This window comes from Tachypleus tridentatus, chromosome 10 (assembly GCF_004210375.1).
Source record: "Tachypleus tridentatus isolate NWPU-2018 chromosome 10, ASM421037v1, whole genome shotgun sequence".
Lineage (NCBI taxonomy): Eukaryota > Metazoa > Arthropoda > Merostomata > Xiphosura > Limulidae > Tachypleus > Tachypleus tridentatus.
Genome location: NC_134834.1, coordinates 101,025,484 through 101,047,843, shown reverse-complemented (window position 1 = coordinate 101,047,843; position 22,360 = coordinate 101,025,484). Strand labels below are relative to the sequence as shown.

Genomic DNA, 22,360 nt, shown 5'->3' with positions numbered 1-22,360 from the left:
GGCAATAAAACAATAATTTTAGTATAAACAAGTGTATACCATTTCAAGTTTAAAGTTATTTATGATAAGAATAGTTTCATGTTACGATCTGAAGTCATTTTAGACAGGAAAAAAGGGTAACTTGTATTTATTTTAATTTTTGTTTGATAATTATGAGGCCAGTCAAATTAATCAATCTTCTACAAACTTGAGGAAAAGAAAAACAAATAAAATATAAAAGTTTTACTGAAAACAAATGTTTGAAAACATTTTAATAGGTTTTCCAGATTATGGAAATGAAATTTGATATTTTTCGTTAAGAACGTTTTAGTGAAAATACTGATGAAAAATTATATTTTATCTTCTAATGGCACTTAAAAATTACTGAAAGCTTGCAAAATTTTGTGACAATATATCAAAACATATTTGAAGTTACAATACAGAAACAATAAAGGCAAGTTTTCGTAAGCTGGGCCACTTCAACCAAGCCTGTAGTGAGAGTTAAAACTTTGACTGCATTACCTGAACAGACTTATGGAAGAGAATTCAAGGACTTTCCTGAATCAAATAAGCCTAGGTTAAATAACTAATGTTTTATAAAATATTCAGTATCAGATATGCATAGTAACACCTAGGATGAAAAAAATAACAAGACTTCATCTGGGAGAAATTTCACTAAGAAATCCATGATAAACTGACAGAATCATCTATTAGAGAAAGGTACTAACAAATTCATTATTTACAGTAACTTAAATATAATTTAATTTTTCCAAGTTTCAAGAACAAAGGTCTTTCTTCGAACCACTGTGCTTCAGATATAAATAAAACCCCTCTGACATGTAACTAAACTCAACTACTATTTGGTAGCTCTGATAATCATGGTGTTAATGTGAGGGGTGAAGTTTCTTTTGCCAAGTTATACCCAAGTACTTTTGTGTTTCTTTTACAACAACAGCGCTCATGAAAGGTTGTGATGGTTATTCTTATCAGCGCATCTGTTCTCAAATGTGCAAAACATGGGTTTGGCAGTACTGATGACCATTTTTATGTTACTACACCAGTTGATCATCCTGCTGTAGGATGGTTGCATCTTGCTTTCTATGCCATCAACATCAGCTTTACTGCAATTTCTGCTGTACTTCAAAATGTTATAAGCAAAGACTGGCTAGAATAAACTAAATCCATAATGTGTATGCCAAAAAAATGGTGAAAGTGTTGATACTTGAGGCAAACCAGTGTTGATGGTGATTCAATTTAACTGACAACATCCATGTTTCACGATTCATCTTTTAGTAGCTGGTTTGGATACAACGCATTTTACACTGATGTCTATTCTGAGCATTTTGTAAACAAGAATGGACATCTTTCAAATAGAAAGCTATTGCCAAGGCATTCTTACATAATTCAAAGCCTTCTATGTGTTAGCTGCAGACTAAGCAGAGCAATGATCAAAGTTTCTCTTCTATCGTGATAACCATCTAATGATGACACAGTATTTATTCATTCTCACAGGAAGGTTACAATTTTGTCTGGAAGCCTGCCAATAATACTTTGTAAGACAATATGATAACAGATCCTTCACAGGTTTAGATAAAGATCTGACAAAGGCATCAGTCCAACTTTCAGGAATGTCACCTGTTGCCCAACTGTGTTAACATTCCAACAGGTTCGCTTCTATAAAGTTTTTAAAGATAAATATTCTTACACTATCAGGACTTGCAGTTCTATCTATAAGTATATTTAAGGTTCGGTATAGTTGATGCAAGCTAAAATGGTTTTCAGACAAGCCACCTGTTGTAGTTCAGATCAAGAAGGTTGTAGCTTAAGCCTCTCCTACCACTGTTGGTTATATAAATTATTGCACATGTACATGAAGGCCTCAGCTTTGTCTTTATGTGTATGGAATAGGGTACCTTTATCACTGTAAATGACAAATGTCCTGATTAGTTTTGGTTTATGTGCCAGTTAGAAGTCTGTGGAAGTAACAATATGAAGAACCTATAAAACTTGCCTTACTGGTTCATATGTTTTAGAACTCTACCTGTACACCTGTAAGACTTGCCTTACTGGTTCATATGTTTTAGAACCCTACCTGTACACCTGTAAGACTTGCCTTACTGTATATGGTTCATATGTTTTAGAAACTTACCTGTACGGAGCACAGGCTTTATTCTGTATTATGCTTGTCTCTCTTGTCAAGGCTGGGTAGTGCCTTATTATGTATGAATTCAGCCCAAGCATAATTTCACACATTTCAGATTTCATCATAATCTACCAGTATGAGGCATTCCCTTTTCTGTTGATTTACCTTTGCTTCATGAGGATCCAAGCACATCCTTGACACTTTCATTTTATATCACTTTGTCTTCAAGTATTCTTGCACATTGCACAAGGTGATCAATGTATGTGATACATTCCCTATTCCAGGTAGAGATAACAAGTGGGGTTAGCTAAAACAAGATCTATATAGGAGTCACATCACCATGGCTCACAGCAATTCCTGTTGTTTTGCTTGAGTTTTGCAGCGTGAGGTTGGTGGGTATATTGCAGGTAACAAAATGTAAATCTCTGCATCCCACGTGAAGTATCTCACAGTGAAGTCTCCTACTGCTAGATACAATGAAGTATTATCAGAAAGGAACCTCCAATCTTCAGCATGATGATGATGTACTTTAGGCAAGCCCTCCAGAAAGTACCTTAAAATAATGATTGTTCCAGTGTGAGCAGCCAAGAGTTCATAGTGGATACTGTTGTGTTTAAATGCAATGGCAGTCCCAGCCTCTGGGACAATATATGGTATGAAGTTCATGTCTGAGAGAATAAACTTCTCAGTTTAGCCTCTTCAGAGAATATGGCATCATAAAATTCAAAAAGCTTCTCAAGGCAAAATATGCTCCTCTTGATATTAAAGTAATTAATCACAAAATGACAATCACCAGTCTGGCACACATTTTATACATGTGCCATTTAACAAATTTGATGTTTTGGCTTTGGTTTCTCCTTTCTCTCCTGCTGAAGAGTCAATGGCTCACCCCAAATGCACAATCTCCCACAAGGACCTGTTTTTAAAGTATAATTGTTTGTAGACAATACATTAACTACTCAATATTCACAACTCCTGTCCCTTGTCCTGTCTGCCCTTAGAATTCAAGCAAGTAATGGTGGCCTAACAGCCTATCCTAACATTATATCAACAAGGTATAACAAACATAAGCATTATTTACAATTAATAATTTAACATAAAAGTACATAATTCAAATAATCAATTCAACTTGACTACGAATGCTCACAAAAGAGCTTGAAATAAGTATTACACTCACATTTAAAATGTTTTATTTTTTAATTTAATATGTTGATTATTTGTGCGTGTTTAGAGTAGAAACTAATTATTTAGATTAGCTACACAAATCATTTCATGTTGCAAATGCAACACATAACTATACTTCAGTGATTAAGTAAGAGTGGCTGTTGTATAAACAATATTTCAGGAAGGTTCACAACTTAACAGCTTGGCAATGAATTAGCAGAAATAAGTCACCACACAAACACAATTAATAACAGTTGGTGACAATCGCTGCATAAGGCCTAGGTCTGAATCATAATAATTGGCAGTGTATAATTACCTGGCTTGGTGGGTTCTTCAAAATGAAAGTTGTCAACTTGTGTGCAGAATCCAAAGTACCACTGTAGCCACAAGCAATACACTTGATGGTGATGACACCTTTCTTCTGAAGAACACCCTGTAAAATATGTTACATTTAATCCTCAGATGCATGTATTGTCTAAATGTACAGACTGAGAAAGAACATTTTTCTACACATGGTTCCTCTACACCTTTCTAACCAACAGCTACCAGTTAAACGTCTAGTGTTAATTACAATTTAGAGATCTGTTCCTTTTAGACTTTTTTATCACCCTTTAGTTGCTATTCAGATCTATGTGGCCTTTCATCCTACTAACATGTTATTCTTTAAGATTTTCTTTTCTTGTATTAACTTACACATTCTCACATTCCCTAAAAGTTAAAAGCTTTAGGATTAAATTTCAAACAGATAATATCCTCTAGACAGTAGTTTTCTCCAACCAGTTCACAGGTTTTAATTCAACATATTATGATATCACACTGAGGTACTACCTATCAATAAACAACTTTCTCATAATGGCACATTAGCTCAAGAATCAGGATAACATTTAAACTTTATAGCAAATGGTAGGTGGCAATAATAACAATAACCACAGCTTCAATAAGTGACCTGAAGAGAGAAGTAATATGATTGGATAAGTGGCTTACAGATAGTAGCCATGCAACACGATAAGTGGCTTATAGATAGCAGCCATGCAACACGATAAGTGGCTTACAGATAGCAGCCATGCAACACGATAAGTGGCTTACAGATAGCAGCCATGCAACACGATAAGTGGCTTACAGATAGCAGCCATGCAACATAATAAGTGGCTTCCAGAGAACAAAGCAGTCATGCAACATGATGAATAACTGACCCCCAGCAAGCAGTCATAAAGTGGACACATGACCTCCATACAGCAGTCAAAACTGGATAAGCAAACAACAAAAAATAGTGAAATAACTGGATAACTGACCTCCAGAGAGTAGATAATGCAAGTTCAAGAAGTAACAGTGGAACTGACAAAACAATTCTTAACAAACAAAGAAATACAATGACATACAAAAAGTTTCTCACAATCTGAAACCCTAAACACAAAAGTCACCCTCAGATGCTGCTATAACAATGCCACTAGGGTTGGAATATACCAAGAAATATATATACATAAATAAGAGAAATGCATATCCACCAAATGCTATTTGGCTTACAGTTTCAGAAAGTAAATGAACCTCAAACAAGGAAGAGCATCTTTACAAAAACAACTGACCAAAATACAGTGACTAAAAAGTCTGTACATAATATGTATTTGGATAGTTTAACTGATCAAGGTAAGTAGTTACCACTTATTAATAATATGCTGAAGATGGTATTCACAGCAAACTACAACAAACCATATTCAGAAAGGGTGATTTTGCTCACTTGGGTGAAACTATTTGTACCTCACTAACTATGTTAAGATATTTATAGCTAAGAACAAACTTACAAGCTATATACAGCTCATCTTCTATTAATATCATACTTAAAGTCATAGGTACAGCTCACTAACAACATATTGACCATATTTTATAGTACATTAATATGACTACTGCCTAATTACAGCATTTCAATAACAACAGATTATATTACTGATCCCAAAGACATTAAGAGATAGTCCAAGAGACCTAACAATCTGGATACCTGAATCTAAATCAGTTTAACAGACTCAACAATCTGGACACCCCCCAAAAAAACAAGTTCAGCAAACCAAATAATTAAAAAACTTCTCCCTAACAACTTGAGATAAATGAATCCAACAAATCTAAGGTTTGCATAAGATATGAAACCTAGCATTAGAAACATCAAAACAGACCAAACACTAAGAGTTTACAAGCTTACAAAAAACATTCCATGACAAACACTTTTACCAGAATAGTTTCTGGATTTTCACAAGATGGACACAAAATAAAGCGACGGATAAAGCCATCAAGGAGGTCTTGCAGTTTTCCTGCTTCATGGGATCCATTAACAATATAACGTTCATTCTTCACATCAAACTGAGTTTGAGCCCCAAGTTCACATCCAAAATATTTTGTAGGATCTGAAAATGAAAAATTGTTTAACACATGTTTATATTTAAAAAAACACACAAAAAGAGCAAAATGGAATAACAAATATTTTCTTTACTAATATATTTAAACTGGAAAGCAGTGACAAGATGTGGTTTTAGGTTACACTTCTTTCTCTGCTACTTACAAGTTGGAGGTCTATTGAGAGCCTTGGCAATTTCCACCATATTCACAATTACTGTTTTGATACCATTCCCTTTGCCTTCAACCTACCAAAAACATGTCAACAACTATAAGTTTAAAAATGTTATTAAAATACTTCAAAGATATACAATATAATTTTTTGGATCAGGAGTCATATATAAACTATAAAAATATTCTAACAGTAACAATGTCCATGTGGGTTACAATTAGAGCATCTTTTAGTTTAAATGTACGTGTTTTGTTTTCACAATCAGTTCCAATTTTTAGAACCATGCCAAGCTATATTTTACTATTAGTTACAATTTCCAACTCAAAAGTCAGAATGAGAAGTTACCTACTTACAATAACATGTCTAGAAGTCCTGGCTTAGTTTTCTTGATAAATATCCAAGAACACATATACCATAGTAGCTGATCTTGATGGAAATATTACAAAATACAAAACTTTCTAGTACAGTTTATGAATATAATACAAAATATAACATACATTTGGATAGCCCTTATTTCTGAAGTTTTCATTTACAACACTCGTGCTTCATTTTGTTCCAATATATAAATAACTCACACCAAATTTGATCTATATTGAATAATATTTAGAGGTTGTTCAAGGTAGCTTAAATTTTATCTTACAGTTCGCATTACATCTGCATATTCTAGATCATTCCAGAATGTTCTGACAAACTCTGGAAAGTTCTGTATTATTCTTAAATATCCCAGAATATGTCACATTGTTCACAATATTCAAGAACGTTCCTTACATAAATAATCCACGCTGTCACCTTTCATTTCTGCAATATGCAGTGTAAGACATCAGTTTCTTAAATTATTACAAAACAAATTCAAGTCAGGCAATGTAAAGATTATCAAAATCGTCTTGAACAACCTTTAATCTTCCTTGGTGGTGTCCCTTTTTGTGGAGTGTAATTTCTAGCACCTACATCATAAACAATGGATGGCCTAGGTCTATATGTCTTCAAAACGTAGATATTTATGGGACAATTTAAGCTCACTGACCATTTGGAAAGAGAAGTCCACAATATCTGTAACATTATAGTTTGAGCCTATATTATGGCATGGCTCACTGCTCCTAATGTCATTTCTGCTCTACAGAATTATCTTAACTTTCTACCATGTCTTGTTAAGAATAAGAAGGTGAATTATGTTCTTTCAAAATTTGCTTGTCAAATATTTGCTGGACAGCTATAGTGCCTTAACAAGATACTGGCTAGCTTGTTATTCTTAACTTCAGCTGGATCCACAGAGACAAAATAAGCAGTGACAAAAGCACTAAGTGAGAAGGAAGGAATTGATGAACCCCCAAATTAAGCAACATACTTCTTCAGGTGTCTCAAAATTACATCTGGATTATGATCCTGACAGAGTTTTAGTTGCTCAGAGAGGACTACAGACAATTCAACAACTGAATATGGTAAACAACAATGCTGGACACCTTACTGAAGAGTATAATGCTGCTATAATAAAGAAGAAAAGATAGAAACAATTCTTCCAAAGCATAGGTATCAGAAATCAAAGGGGGACAAAGCATGCTGCTCCCTCTGAAATGCAAATTATACCAAAAATTGGCAACTCTGGATCTCAGTATCTGGAGAAGAAAGTGAAAACTTCATATTCTAAAGAATGAGCTAGAGGTATAACAGAAGCAGAGGAGTATATGCAACAGGGAATATAAATAAAAAACACACGTATGGCACCACATTCGAGGCTAAGGATGGAATTGGAGCATCTACAACCATAAATCAGAGATTGCATGACCCAAGAAGGTGGAAAAGTTAACATTTTCCTAAACTTAAAATGGATTTTGAATTGATGATTACATCTTTCACAAAAATCTTTCTCATTTACTACTGTCCTCTACTGGTTCAAATTTGTTTTATCACTGCCAATCTTGTTACCCTCTCACTTCTTTCTGCATAACTACATGCAAATTATAATGCAGCTATCCTCCTCCAACAGGAATGTGACACTACCACTATTATAATTAGCACCTGTTGCATCTGTTAATTACATCACGAGTGGGAAGGATGAGTGAAAAATGTAAGGGGAAGTATCTGTTCAGAAATACATTTTCAGTTTAGGAAAATGTTGGCTTCCAATATCTTTTCTCACAAAAAAAAAATCCCACAGTGAACTGGGGAAGACCATTTTCCTTCTGAAAATTGTCCAAAGAAAGACCATGTTGTGTGTGAAAAGAAAAAGAAACATCATGGCAGTGCAAGACTGCACCACTCCTAAGCAAAATATATGCTTTATGCTGGAGTTAAGTGCTGCTAAAACAAAAGGACAAAAACATAGATATACTCCATAACGTTGTAATTATTAACCAAACTCCTAGGTGTCAAGTGGCCACAGCTTGATAGACAGTAAATAGGAGTTCAATCTCAAACAACACTTGGTGGCATCTGGAATGGTAAATCAGATCCACAGTAAGAAAATGATCCTTTACTTTTCACCTCAAAAATGAGTAATGGGAAAAAAGGCAAGCTGCTGTACCAATAACCCACCTCTGCATGTGTGCATCTCAAATACAATCAACTCTGGATCTACTGGGAACCAACATCTAGCAAATAACAGGAAGTAACGTAGAGCCCAGGAGGTTTTCATCTCTGGTCCAAAACCTGGTGGTATTGAGAATCTTTCATTCAGTCCATGGTAAGAATGAGGAAATCAGCCTTGCACATGCATGAATTCATGTGTTTCATCCAGCTTCAACTAACACCAGATCCACTGAGAAAAACATCCAGTAGATGGTAGAAAGATGAAGAGAGACCTCAACACAGAATTGCATCACCAGTCCAAAATCTGGTGATACTGAAAATTTATTATCAAGTTCATGGTAGGAGTGCACCAATTAAATATAGGAAGACTTGTGTGACTGGATCATCTCCAACCAACACCAGACCCAACGAGGAATCGACATCTGAAATTGTACATCAGGTCTGTTTAGGAAAGGCTGTCATGTCACTGACACCAGCAGATTGGCACTCCCCTAACCTCAAACAAGTGCAATTGTGCATCACTCAGAATTATTAGACCCCAATGTTCCACCATTTCAACACTGGTCAGAGTGCAATAGGTGACCATGGTGGCTCTGCTTTTCAAAGTACAATCTCACTGTGGGAAAAGACTCAAATGCTATGGAGCTTCAGAGATGGGCAATAATACCTGTCTGCATTATCTCTAAGTGTAGTCTGGGACAAGCATATTTATGAAGCAAAAGACCATTAGATGTATCGACAAATGGTCCTATGGAACACCCCATCTCAACAATATGCAAAATATGACTTTGTTAGGAGTTAAATTTTTGAAGTATGTTTTAGTGATACATATATCAATCAGACAGAGTCAAACAACCAACACTTGGCAGCATCTGGAACTGCACATCCGGTATGTGGTAGGAAGCGTTTCAACATTATAGTCATCTAGCGTGGTCATAAGACGTACAATATGGATGTGATAGTAAGTATACCTGGTCAGGCATCACTCACCATAGAGCAAGATCCAAAACATGTAGCAAAAGGCCTCTGTAAAACAAGTGAAAAATAAATGGAGTAGCACATACACCCACTCCGATGACATGCTCCCAGGAAAGATGGAAAAAGAACAGCTAGTGACTTGGAAGGTGACAGATTTGAAGAAGAAAAAATATGAAAAAAAATGACAAACATCCAGAGGAAAAGAAGAATATTCAACCCATAATGGCAGTATGGAAGAAACAAATCATGAGAAAGAGTGGGACTCTAATGAAGTTAACTTACCCAAGAAATAAGGAATAATACTGTGTCAGAAATCTTAGGGCCTTAGTTGGGAAAAGACATTGAACAGTTGTCTAATAAACCTAAAGACAGGAGAGGAAAGAGAAATGAAAGCATAATTAATCTCAAGAGTAGCTGAATTCAAGTGCATAAAGGAAAGGAACTAAAGATCAAACATGGGAAAACCTGATTAAAAAACTATGTTGGAAAAAGTGACCACAAGTCAATAATATCAAGAAGAGGAAGAACAAATAAAATAAATCTATTAACAGAGGATAAGAGGGAAGATTATAAAAAGCATGAAGAATAACTAGGAAGTTCCAACTTCCAGAAGGAAGTTGAGTTGAAAGAGCAGTAGAGAATAAAATAACAAACAGAAAATAACTACTTCATAAAAGCAAAATTGGCAAACCAAAATGGAAGGCAAAAACTGCCCCAAATCCCACAACAGCAGAAACAAAAAGGTAACCGGTTAGAAGGTTAAGTGAAAAAGGATGAAACAAAGAATAGAATTACTGAAAGGATAATAATATAAATGTACAGATCAACAATGTAACATACATCAACTCTAAAAAAAAATACCAAATAGGAATGATGAACTAGATGGGAAAACCAAGGAAGCAATATATTTGGAAAGACCTGACCTTACAGCGAGGGACAAGACAAATGTGTGAAGATGGAATTACGAGTGTTGAACACCAGCGTGTGACCAATGAACAGAATGTGACACCAAAAAACATAACAAAAATGGACCATGCCACTAACCAAACTCGACATGGAGTTCTGAGCTACTGGGATAACACAAAGACAAGAAATACGCAGATATATGGGTGTAACTACTTACCCAATCCCAACAGTGACCATCTGTTACACTTGCCAAGGAATAAGGAATAGGAGAACAAAAATGAATAAGGTGTGTATAAAATACAAGATGAAAAATGCCATATTGGGCACACTTCAAATTGCAAACTACACCTGAAAACTAGAGGACCCAAAATTACCATGTTGAGAGAATCCTGTTGGGATGAAATATCCAATCGGCAACCAGATTCAAGGCCTCCCAGCGATGACATGCCCACAAACCAATATAATGTGAGCCCAAAGTACCAAATATTTGAACTTTGAAAACCAAGGACACTCAGCCAAATGCATACATGCATGATGTAAAACTCTACAACACAATTGTAGTAGGAATGCATCACCACTTTGTCTCAAAGACCTTACAGGACAGAAAGTACTAACTGACAAACAGCAAGTGTCAAAAAGAGTGATATGGAGAGCAGAGTTGAAAGTGTTGAGAGATGCTCCCCAAATAGAAAAAGAAGTACCTAGAATTCCAGCATCAACAGTGGTCCTATTCATCTAGTAGCAATACAGATTCTTAGTGAGGGGAAAGGGTAAGAGGAGCATTGAAGGAATCACATGCAAAACAGCATCTGATGATCCACATATCTACAAAAGATGAAACATGATGATACAACCAAGAGAAATGAGAGCTGCGAGAGAAGCTCATAGTCCCAAACAAGAGAAAACTTTAATAACTGTCAGGAAAGAGAGAAGATGAGAAGCCACTTAAAAGATGTACCAGAACTCTAAACTGCAGGGGAAAAGGTTGGTCCCAACCAAGAACCGAGATGAAAAAACATACTAACAAAACTAAAAACTGATAAGATATGATGAATGAAATCTTCGTTTTGATACACCAACCCACATAGGCAGCATCCCAAATAAATACATAAAAAAATGAATATGGAGATCAAGTACAGCCAGTGAGAAAGCTATACCTATCCAGCCATACCTGAAAAAGTGTACACTATGTTCTGAGAAGGAAGCAGACAGGCAAAGGTCTAGACCAATTGGCTAAACACAGAGGAAGCTGAGACACAGCCAAACATAAACACCCTAAAAAAAACACCTGTGACAAAGAAAATACAGAAAAAATGTCTGAATGCCAAGGAAACATGAATATGAAAACATGTATCCAACACACTGACTTACAACATCCATAAAACAGACGTGAAAACTCCTAACGAGAATGAACTCCACATGGAAGGTACCCTGGAGAAGTAAAACCCAAGCCACCTCAGACTGATTCTTGCAGGATGAAATAAAGTGGATCGTGATGTAACAGGGGGGACAAAAGAAAATGGAGTTATGGAGAGTTGCTGAAAAAAGCCAAAGTCTTCAAATAGGCAGGAAGACCCATCAACATCTTGTGATAGGAGAAAAGTGCAATGTGCAATACAAATACCTAATAGGAAGGTAAAAGAACCTAAAGGAAAACAGGATTTTATTCAGAAAAACCCCAATAAATAGCAGTCAAGTCTCTAATACAAGGTTGAAAAGTTGTCTCTTGACAACTACAATCAAGAAAAAAGAAATAATGAAACTACAGAACCTCCGCAAATCAAAACATGAAGGGAGGATAAAGTACTAAATGAACAGGAAAGTTCTGAGGTAGGAAAATGCAACCAAAACATCAGGGTCAGAATAAAAAGAAAATTCAAAAGAAGTGACACAAATTATAAGTTCAACAAAAAAAGAAAAAAAACTCACTAAAATCCATATTTGGATGTGTTCTTTTAAATTAAGAATTTGTATAACATTAGCCCTTAAACACCTGGAATGTTGTAAGTAGCATCAATATTAATGATGGCTGTCGTTTATGGGTTAAAGTTTGAATTATCTACAATTTGATTCCAAACTCACTGACAAAAGTTCATAAGGTAGTATTTCAATAACATTTTGAATGCAAATCAACAAATGCAATGACATGGCCTTTGACCTGTAATCTGTTACAAAAGAGTTACCATCAACATCCAAATGAGGCTAAGTTACCCATTATATCAGAACTCAAAATTAACCCAATACTCAGTACAGATAATTACAGACTGTTATGTTTGTCACTAATATTAACTTCCAACCAGATCAAGACTGGAAACCAACTTCGTATCAAGTGTAGGTGACTGAGTAAACTGTTAGATGCATGTGTTAAGCTTAACAATGAAATAACATACAACTTAATCTAACACATCTATACCAACATTAAATTACCAATGTGGGCACATTTCTTCTGTTCATAAAAAAATATAGATCTAATGTTACAAAATTAATAAAATTCACAACTACAAAATTTCTTGTGATATTTCCATAAGGAAATAAAAAATAGAGAAAAATAAAACATTTTATACTTTCATAGTTATTTGTATTAATCAGCTGTATAAAATTCATGAATAGAAAGTAAAAACTATAACAACAATGAACCTACCTTAGCAATAATTTTTGGCATCTTATAACGATAAAACTGGTCTGAAAGATTACGATTTACGTTGACACTGCCCATCTTGGTTGCTGATGGTTTTGGATGCTGCTCACAAAAAAATCTAACCAATAAACTTGCTCACAGATTCTTCCAATAAGCCTTGGTGGAGATGGACTCTTCCCAAAAATATTTGTGCTGGTGTAGACTTTCCAAAAGCCTTAGAGCTGATGGTTTTACAGAATATGGGATGAAAGACACATAAATAGGTATGAACAGTCACGATCTGAAGGGCTTCAATTTTTGGTGATGACACAAACACCTGTAATGGAAACTGAATATTAAATAGTCTTTTATAAGGAAATAGATCTTATGGAAATAGGTTTTACAAGAGAAAATATTTAAAACAGCCACAATAGTTGGAAAAAACAATAATAAAACAACTTTAATAGATTTTGTAGAAAAACTACTGTGATACAGATTACAGATGAGGCTGTATAAAGAATTTCACTGATATCAGAAAACCTATTTTCAGAGTAGATCTGATTGTCCATACAAGCAAATGACCATCCTTTCCATATTTTATGTGCTTGCTACACCTTCAAATTGACACCCTATCTACTCCAGTCTTTTACAAGTTAGTTTTATATTTTTGAACACACAGTCTGCAAGTTGTGGAGACATTTTTGGTGGGTTGATCCACAAAGTTTTCTTATGCCCTCTTTTTTAAATTCTGAATAAACTCCTTGTAATATTTGGAATCTGAATTGCATACCAGTATGGCCAAACTTGCACTTGTTTCCAGGCTATGAGTGAGTAAAGGCTATAACCCCATCTAAAATCCCCCATAGAAGAGGGTAGTAATTACATATCTTCTGCAATAAAAAAACTGGTTCTTTAGCTCTATAAAGCCATTTTTTTTTTTTTTTTATACAAATGGCTAAAAAGGATCAATAAAGCTAAATGCAATATCTATTTAAAATTGATACCAGTATAAACTTCTATTTTGATCAAGAGGAACTTGGTAAATGCAGCATCTTGAGAGACAAGTTCATCTGGGAATAAAGTAGGTTTATTTTTAGGTTAACAAATCAACCCTTTATCAGAATATTGTTTTTGTTCTTACTTTAAGATCACATCCATCTGCAGCTTGCCCAGTACTCCAAACTTTGCCTAATTAACTCAAAGACTGGGTGTTTATAATAAAAAAACTTGTCACCATGTCTGAAAACATATAGTATACTTCTAATATAAATGTGGTCTACCCCTAGACTACTTCGGAGACAAGTTTATGCCTTAACTGATTTACATAAGATTCATGTATATAAAAAATGTATGCAAGTGACAATAAGACTGTAAAAACTGTTACATAAAGAATCTACAAGTTTTGTTCTATATCTATGAAGATTTGATTCTGTTGTACTTTAACATACAGTGACCTTTAATATATATATATATATATATATTCAAGTTTTGATACAGTTTCAATTTAAAAAGAGATTGAAAATTACTTTAGAAAAAAAGTGTATTTTGACCATAAATGGTTGATTGGTTGATTTAGTGTTTTATGGTACAAAGCAGCTCGGCTATCTGCGCCACACATCCAGTGAAAAGTTAAAAGTAAATTTAGTAAAATTCATAAAAGGAAATTAAGGTAAAACAAAACAAAGTTAAAAAAACAAACACATAAATTGCATAAAACCTGTTTACATCTACTCTACAACATTAAGAGAAAAACTACATAATTCAAGTTGTAAAGGACTTTTTGTAGCATAACTTTAATAATCATAACTCTCCAGGAAGACTAACAGGTAAGTACAAAACCCATCATCAGTCACCTAAAGTTGGCTTTTCCACTCCTGTTTCCAAGTTAGACGTTATGGCCATTTTCAAAAAGGAAAGTAACAAAGGTTTTAAGAGACATGTAGCAAAATTATAATAATAACTTGCCAGGATAACTAACGAATAGTTCAAACAACAGTGTTAGTCACCCGAAGTTGGCCTTTCCAGTTCTGGTTTCGAGTTATTTAATGTTATGACCAGTTTCTAATTTCAAATCAAACTACATGAACTGTGATTTTGAAAAGGAAGGCACATTAGAAAGGTGTAATGTATATATTAAAAAACTAAAATGGCAATAAAAAGATTAATGGCCTTTAAAACACTAAAAACATCAACAAGGTGGACAGTGTCACCATCACCAATAACACTAACTTTATGGACACACCTTGGGACAGAACATGCTTAAAATGGTGCCGTCGTTAAGAGTCATAACGATGACAAAAAGGTAAAATGTGGCTTATTGTGTTACATATACTACACACTGATGCATCAGTTCCAGATAAAAGAAAATGATGAGTTAAAAAACTGTGACCGATGGGTCATCTAGTAAGAACTTCTTTTTCTAATCCTCATGGAAGCAAGATGGCCAAAGTCCAATATAGGGTTTTATTTCGAAAAGTTTGTTTTCACATTGCTCACTCCAAGTTGACTGCCAGCTGGCATGCAGACGAGGCTTGAATACAGGACCACAGTGTATGTATGGGACAGACACAGCAGTGATAGTGCCAGAGAAAATAGACTAAGCTGCAGTGCTGGCAATCTTGTTCCCACGAATACCAACTTGGCCCGGTATCCAGAAAAACTGGATAAAAATAGATGTAAAAAAGAAATGGGCCAGTAGGTTTTCAATATTGGCAAGAACAGTGTGTGAACTGACGTGAAGCAATTCCAGGGCCAGTAGAATACTAAGCGAGTCAACATAAATAGTGCAGTTTGAGTATTGCTTAGCTTCTATGTGATCCAGGGCAAGAGAAACGACATACAGTTCAGCAGTGAACGCAGAAGCTGAAGAGGGGATTCTGCATGTAACCACCGAACCACAACAAACCATGGCAGAGCCCACACAGTCACCTGAACCTTCTGTATAAATAGAAATGGAAGAATGGTTCAAAAGATTTTAAGCAAATAGTAGAAAGTATTTCCTATCAGGAGTGTCTACTTTTCTCAGATGACTTAAAAGATAGGTCACAATTGGGGACTGTAAGAAGTCATAGTGAGATGGGCTGCCCAGTGGATACAAAGGCCAAAAGGAGCAATGGCAGACCGAAAAAACATGGCCCATCGAGGAAAGAAAACACAACCCAAGGCGGGATACTTTGGTAAGGAACGAAGTTTCGAAGCATATAGAAAAGACAGGTGCAAAAAGCGGAGGTTCATGAGATTCTATGTATAAGCTCTGAACTGGGGATGTTCTGGCAGAGCCACAGACCAGTGATCCATAGTAGAGTTTCGATCGAATAAGAGCATGATATATCTTTAGCACAGAACGTCGATCTGCTCCCCAAGTGGTGGAAAAGTGGACAAGGAGGATGTTCAGTGCTCTTGTACAATTGACCCATAGCTGCTTGATTTGTGGTATAAAGGTCAGCTTATGGTCAAAGATAATCCTCAAGAACTTACTACCAGGAACTACAGACAGCACAACTTCACTGATACAGAGTTCAGGATCAGGGTGAATACCCCGTTGGCAGCAAAAGTGCATGCAAATGGTTTTACAGAGAGAGAAGTTAAAGCCATTTGCTGTGGTCAACTTCAGTAAACAACTGAGGGCAGTCTGTATCTGCCGCTCAATACACCTAATGTTCAATGACTGACATGAGATGTGAAAGTCGTCGACATAGAGCCCGTTTGCAACAGTGATGGCATTAATTTTTATACTGAAAAGTGTAACACACAGAACACAGCCATGAGGGACTTCAAGTTCCTATAGAAAAGAACGAGAAAGTGTTGAATCCACACACACTTGGAATCTCCTGTCCATCAAAAAATGTTTAATAAAAATGGGCAAATGGCCACGTAACCCATATATATGGAGGTCTTGCAAAATGCCATACCTCCATGTTGTATCATAACCCTTCTCATTGTCAAAGAATACTGATACAAGATATCATCATTTAAGAAAGGCTTCTCTGATTGATGTTTCAAGTCGAATCAGGTGGTCCACGGTGGAGCTCTGTCGTTAGAACCCACACTGGGTGAGCAAGAGTAGGTTGTTTGATTCAAGGAACCAAACAAGACGAGCATTAACCATTCTCTCTATGGTTTTACAGAGACAGCTCATCAAAGCAATTGGATGGTAGTTTGAAGGAATCTTGGGATCCTTCCTAGGCTTGAAGAATGGTAGAACAATAGCCTACCAGATCTGGATAAAAACAATCAGAAGAACAGTAAGAGATAGACAACACAGCATTTCATAGTGTACATCATCAGGTCCAACAGAAGTACTGCCAGACCGATGAAGGGCCAGTTTGAGTTCCACCAGTGTAAAGGGACAATAATAGTCATAGAGACAATCCACTCGAAAGGAAAGAGGTGATTACCCTGCCTGAGTCTTGATGGCTAAGAAGGTTGAAGAAGCACAAGTGCTAAATACCTGGCAAAAGCTTTCACCTAGAGTCAGCGATGCTCCAGGTATCAGCTACTTCTTGGCCAGATTGCAAGATCGAGAGGGGGACACAGTTATATTGCCCACTGACCCTTGGAATCTTGTCCCATATGACCTTGGAACTAGTGGTAGAAGATAAACTGGTTGTGAACTTAATCAAAGAAGATTCCTGCTGGCTTTGACGTCTTACCCATCTAGCATGTGCATGGGCCCATTGGAAAGCAATGCAGTTTGAGAGCGTGGGATATCTACGGAAAGTATCCAAGGCAAGTGTTTGAGCCTTCTGTGTCATGTGGCAGGCGACATTCCACCATGGACGAGAACATAGTGGAAAACATGTCGAGGTTTTAGGAATACACTGAGCAGCTACTTGTATAATACAGTCAGTTACTGCAGCCACACAGTCGTCTATTGATGGTTTACAGACAATGGCAGGATCAATTTCTGTAAGAGCAGTGAAAGAGGGCCAGTTTGCCTGATCCAGCTTCCACTAGGGCACGAGTGTCAGGTGGCATCGACCATATTCAATCTCTCTCAAAATTATAGGAAAATAATCACTGCCTCATGGATTATTGTGAACCCTCTATGAAAAATGGGAAAATAATGAAGGGGAGCAAAGTGAGAGATCAATAGCAGTAAAGGACTAACGAGGCACATGGAAATAAGTAGAAGAACCAGTATTGAAAAGAGAAAGGTTGTCATCAGAGATCATATGCTCAATAGAGCAACCCCCTCCTATCAATATCAGCACTTCCCCATAGGGGATGATGTCCATTAAAGTCCTCCAGGATTAAAAAGGGAGATGGCAACTGTTCAATGAGAGCATCAAGGTCTGATTGATCATATGTCTCTCCAACTGACAAGTTGAGAGAGCAAACAGCGATGATGTGACCCATGGAAACACAGATGGCTACAGCCTCCACAGGTGGGTCGAGTGGCAAAGAAAGTGTGGGCACATACTGATCAACCAACAGTGCCACCCCTCCATGCACTCGTCCATCACACAGTGTCATGTATAAAGAAAACCACCGAAAGGCAACTGCATCAGCAGATGTCAGATATGTTTCCTGTAAGGAAAGTCAAACAGGATAGTAGGAACCAGTCAGTGTTTTGATGTTATCCAGATTAGAATGTAAACCTCAACTCTTCCATTATATCAGGTTGGCCAGTTAACAGCACTTATGCAGGCTGAACAGCTATAAATCAATCACTTAAAAAAAAAAGTACTGAGATACTGTATGTTATTGAATAAAGCATCAACCTGTTCATGGTGGGCTTGATGTAAAACAAGTTCATTTACATAGATGCACATGTAGGTATCCTCACAAAATTTGGTTCACTTTTAGTAAAGATCAGTTAAGTCTTTTGTGGAAAAAAAAAAACAGATTTTAAATGAAGCATTTTTTATTAAAGATTTGTTTGAGAATAGTTTTGTTACTAGCCCAACTGCAAAGTGATTTTCATCACATAAGAAAAACTGTTCTTTGTCCCAAAAACTCAACTATTATTTGCATAATCTATAATACCTCCAAGACACATTTAAAATGTTTGTTTTCAGTAAAATTACATTTTTCAATTATTTTCTCTACCCTATGTGGGATCTGTCACTTGACCAACATGGTAACAATCATTTTGTTTTCCTGCTAGAATGATGACATAACACAAAAATACAAATGTTTAGTGTGATAAACACAAGTTTAACTATATATTTATTATATTGACCTTCCAGTCAATATAACATTACATAACTTGCATTGACGAGGTGCATGTACGCTCAGGTCATGTATTCATTAATATAAAACTGCCCTTTAGTCTTCCCTGTTTTGGCTGTATTTTAGTGGACAAGTATTTTGTAATATACTCTGAAATTTCAATTATCAAACATTATGTATGAATGTATATAGATTATTGCTAACTAGAAATACATCATGAAACTTATTTTGAAATATACAACAATAAATTAAAGGTAAAGCAAACAATTATCTCCTCTTGCTAAGACTTGGTTGTTGTAGGACATATGTTACTTGGCTGTTGTAGGACATATGTTACTTGGTTGTTGTTGGACATATGTTACTTGGCAGTTGTAGGACATATGTTACTAAATCTTTTAAAATTTTGCATGTGGAGAATATAAACAAAATTTTAGGTTTTGAAATCTTGGTTCCAAAGAATGTAGAAGCCTTTTCACATATTAGAATGTCTGAGAAAACCACTAGAGGAACATTCTAAGTTGTTGATTGGTTATTCAAATTTTATATTATAGTGTATATATGGAAATGTTTCCAAAAATGGAAAGTAGTTAACAGGGCAACTGCATTTGAATCAGTACACAAGCCATATCTCAGCAAAATTAAAAGATACAATGTTTTTATTTTACATTCTAGCTTGTTAATATTGGTACTTCAAGTTCCTAATTTGTACAAGATTACAGACTTGGTATTTTGATACCACAAACATATAATTTTAAATAGTGCTGCATTCAATGTGCCACAACTCATCAAAACTATATTTAAATGTGTTCTCTAAATATTTACTTTTAAATTTAAAAATGCATATATAGTATTAAAGTTTGAATTACAATCTTCAATTTGATTTCAAACATACTGACGTCAATTCAGAAAATAGTAGTTCAATAAAAATTTCAATGCAAGTCAACAAATGTGATGACATGGCCTTTGACATATGACCTGTCACGAAATAGTTAAATTGATCAACTCTAGTCACATCTTAAAATTTCATCTTTAAATATGTGCTCTCTTCAGCTCTAATTCATCTGAACCATGAGCTTTTAATCAAGTAAACACAAAGTATAGGATCTCAATCTACAAGTTCAAATCAAAGTGTACTTCTAGCCTAAAGTCACATCTCAATAGTTATTTACATTCCTGACTGAACATCAAAATCAAAATTATCCCCAAAACATTGAGTAATGGAACACAAAAATCAATCAAAATGCAGGTTTAAATCAATCACTCTATAAATAATGGCTGATCTAATCAGGAATAAGCAGAAGAACTGTCTCTAATGATGCATATTTAGCTGTTTTAAGAATGGTGGTAAGGTTTACGATACTAGTTCTATAACCTTGATGGTATGTAGACTTTCATTTTTCTCTCTTTTTATATGCACATTTTAAGCAATTAAACAATGAAGAACTCAGGCTAGAAACATTGTTATTTATTTGAAAATGTTTATACTGAAAATAGAATTCAGAAAATTCTTATACATTCATGACTAAGTTTCTACCAAAAGAACTTTTGTACTTATTTTATACCAACAATATTATTCAACATTATGTTTTCTTACAAATGTATATAATTCAAAACCTATTACAAGTTACCAGTGTACAAAAGAACTTTTGTACTTATTTTATACCAACAATATTATTCAACATTATGTTTTCTTACAAATGTATATAATTCAAAACCTATTACAAGTTACCAGTGTACAAGTTCTCATTTTATATTTCTTGTAGATTATTTTACATAAAATTGAAATAAACAATGCAATAACTTCTCTCTTAAAAGCAAATAAAAAATATGGGAGAAATGCAGGATTACACTTTAAATCCTTATAATTAATGTTTTTATCAGAAGATTAGCAAAGTCCTATATAGCACTAATTTGTTTTTTTGACATATATTGACATATATAAACCACACCAAAACAAACAATTATAAAGGCACTAATGTTTATCATAGTAATTTAGAATTAAGATGCTAATGTTTCAAAATATTTAAAAAAAGTTAATTTTTTTACAATAAAGAATACACACAAATAAGATGTCTTACAAAATATATTTTTGTACATCTGATTTGCCACTGGTGATGTTTTATAAGTAGTAAGTTCACAGATGCTGCTTTACTAACAAAAACTGTGTTTCATAAATAAATTTATTTTGAAAACAAATGTTATAAGTACATTGTCATTTATGATCAGTCCTGAGTCTGAAAAGTAACACCATACTGTTACAATCTCACCAACATTTCAGTTTACATCAGAAAGTTACAGTATCTTTTTAATCTCATTATATTACTGTATAATTGAGCATCTGCCGTGTGATTTCCAAGGTTTGATTTCTTTATCACTACAAGTCTATTTTATCATTTAAATACAAATCTTGTGCCTTTGCTATCTGATGCCAATATAAGGAATTTTAATGTGTTATAATGAATGTCACAAAATGTACATGGATTAGGCTGTTTATCTCTCAATCTGTAAATCTACACAGGTTACTTTATGTTAATAGGAAATATTTCCCACTCCACCTTTGTTAGTCACATACAAAACTTCTAGACTACTAGTCTAGTAATATTTTTATAAAACATACACTTAATAAACATTCAGTATTTACTTTAATTGCTACAATTATTTTCAGCATCCATATCCATTTCCAATATAAAAAGCTTAGAAGAAAGCTCAAGGATGGAAACAAATTACTTTATGTCTGATGTACATAAAACTATTTTCACAGTAACTATGATCTTTTTTTCCAAGTATTTTATTAAAGCATAAATGCATTATTATAGTTTATCAAAAATATATTTTATTAGTTATTCCTTGTGAATCCATAAAAAAAATACCTCATAACTGTGTTAAGTAGATAGTAGAACTGTTTTAACTGACAAAATAAATACAAAAGAGAGAAATTCATAATAAATTTCTCATGCATTAGAGTTCATCAACAACACTGTTCACTGATGGAACACAGCACTGTCAAATACTGATCAGCTAGAAACAAACATGAAAAGCTGTTTTAATCATACCTTGTCACTATACAGGTTCTTACTGACCCTTGGATATTCATAAACAATATTGGTGTTTCAGTAGGTCTTTCTAAGCACTTCCGGTAGCTAGAGGGATTTCCACGGCCTAACAGTTCTAGAAGAGATAAAAACAAAAGCAAAAAAAAATTTCAGTTATATAACAATATTATAGATAATATATGCTGTTACTATGAATAAACAGTTAAATAATATATGCTGTTACTATGAATAAACAGTTAAGTAATATATGCTGTTACTATGAATAA

The 22,360-nt window shown here is 34.8% G+C and overlaps 1 protein-coding gene across 4 annotated transcripts in view; it reads right to left on the bottom strand.

Moving 5' to 3' along the window:
• LOC143229964 (eukaryotic translation initiation factor 5-like) overlaps nucleotides 1–22,360 on the bottom strand; it is an 80,722-nt gene that overhangs the window by 48,316 nt on the left and 10,046 nt on the right. For 3 of the 4 annotated variants that reach the window (XM_076462856.1, XM_076462858.1, XM_076462857.1), the window contains 5 exons: nucleotides 22,095–22,209; nucleotides 12,892–13,204; nucleotides 5,835–5,916; nucleotides 5,507–5,679; nucleotides 3,603–3,719 (listed from right to left, as the gene is read on the bottom strand). In XM_076462856.1, the coding sequence (XP_076318971.1) occupies nucleotides 3,603–3,719; nucleotides 5,507–5,679; nucleotides 5,835–5,916; nucleotides 12,892–12,966 (447 nt within the window). In that variant the 5' untranslated portion in view covers nucleotides 12,967–13,204; nucleotides 22,095–22,209. Of the gene's footprint in view, nucleotides 1–3,602; nucleotides 3,720–5,506; nucleotides 5,680–5,834; nucleotides 5,917–12,891; nucleotides 13,217–22,094; nucleotides 22,210–22,360 lie in introns of all 4 variants that reach the window. The other variant, XM_076462859.1, reaches the window with a different exon arrangement.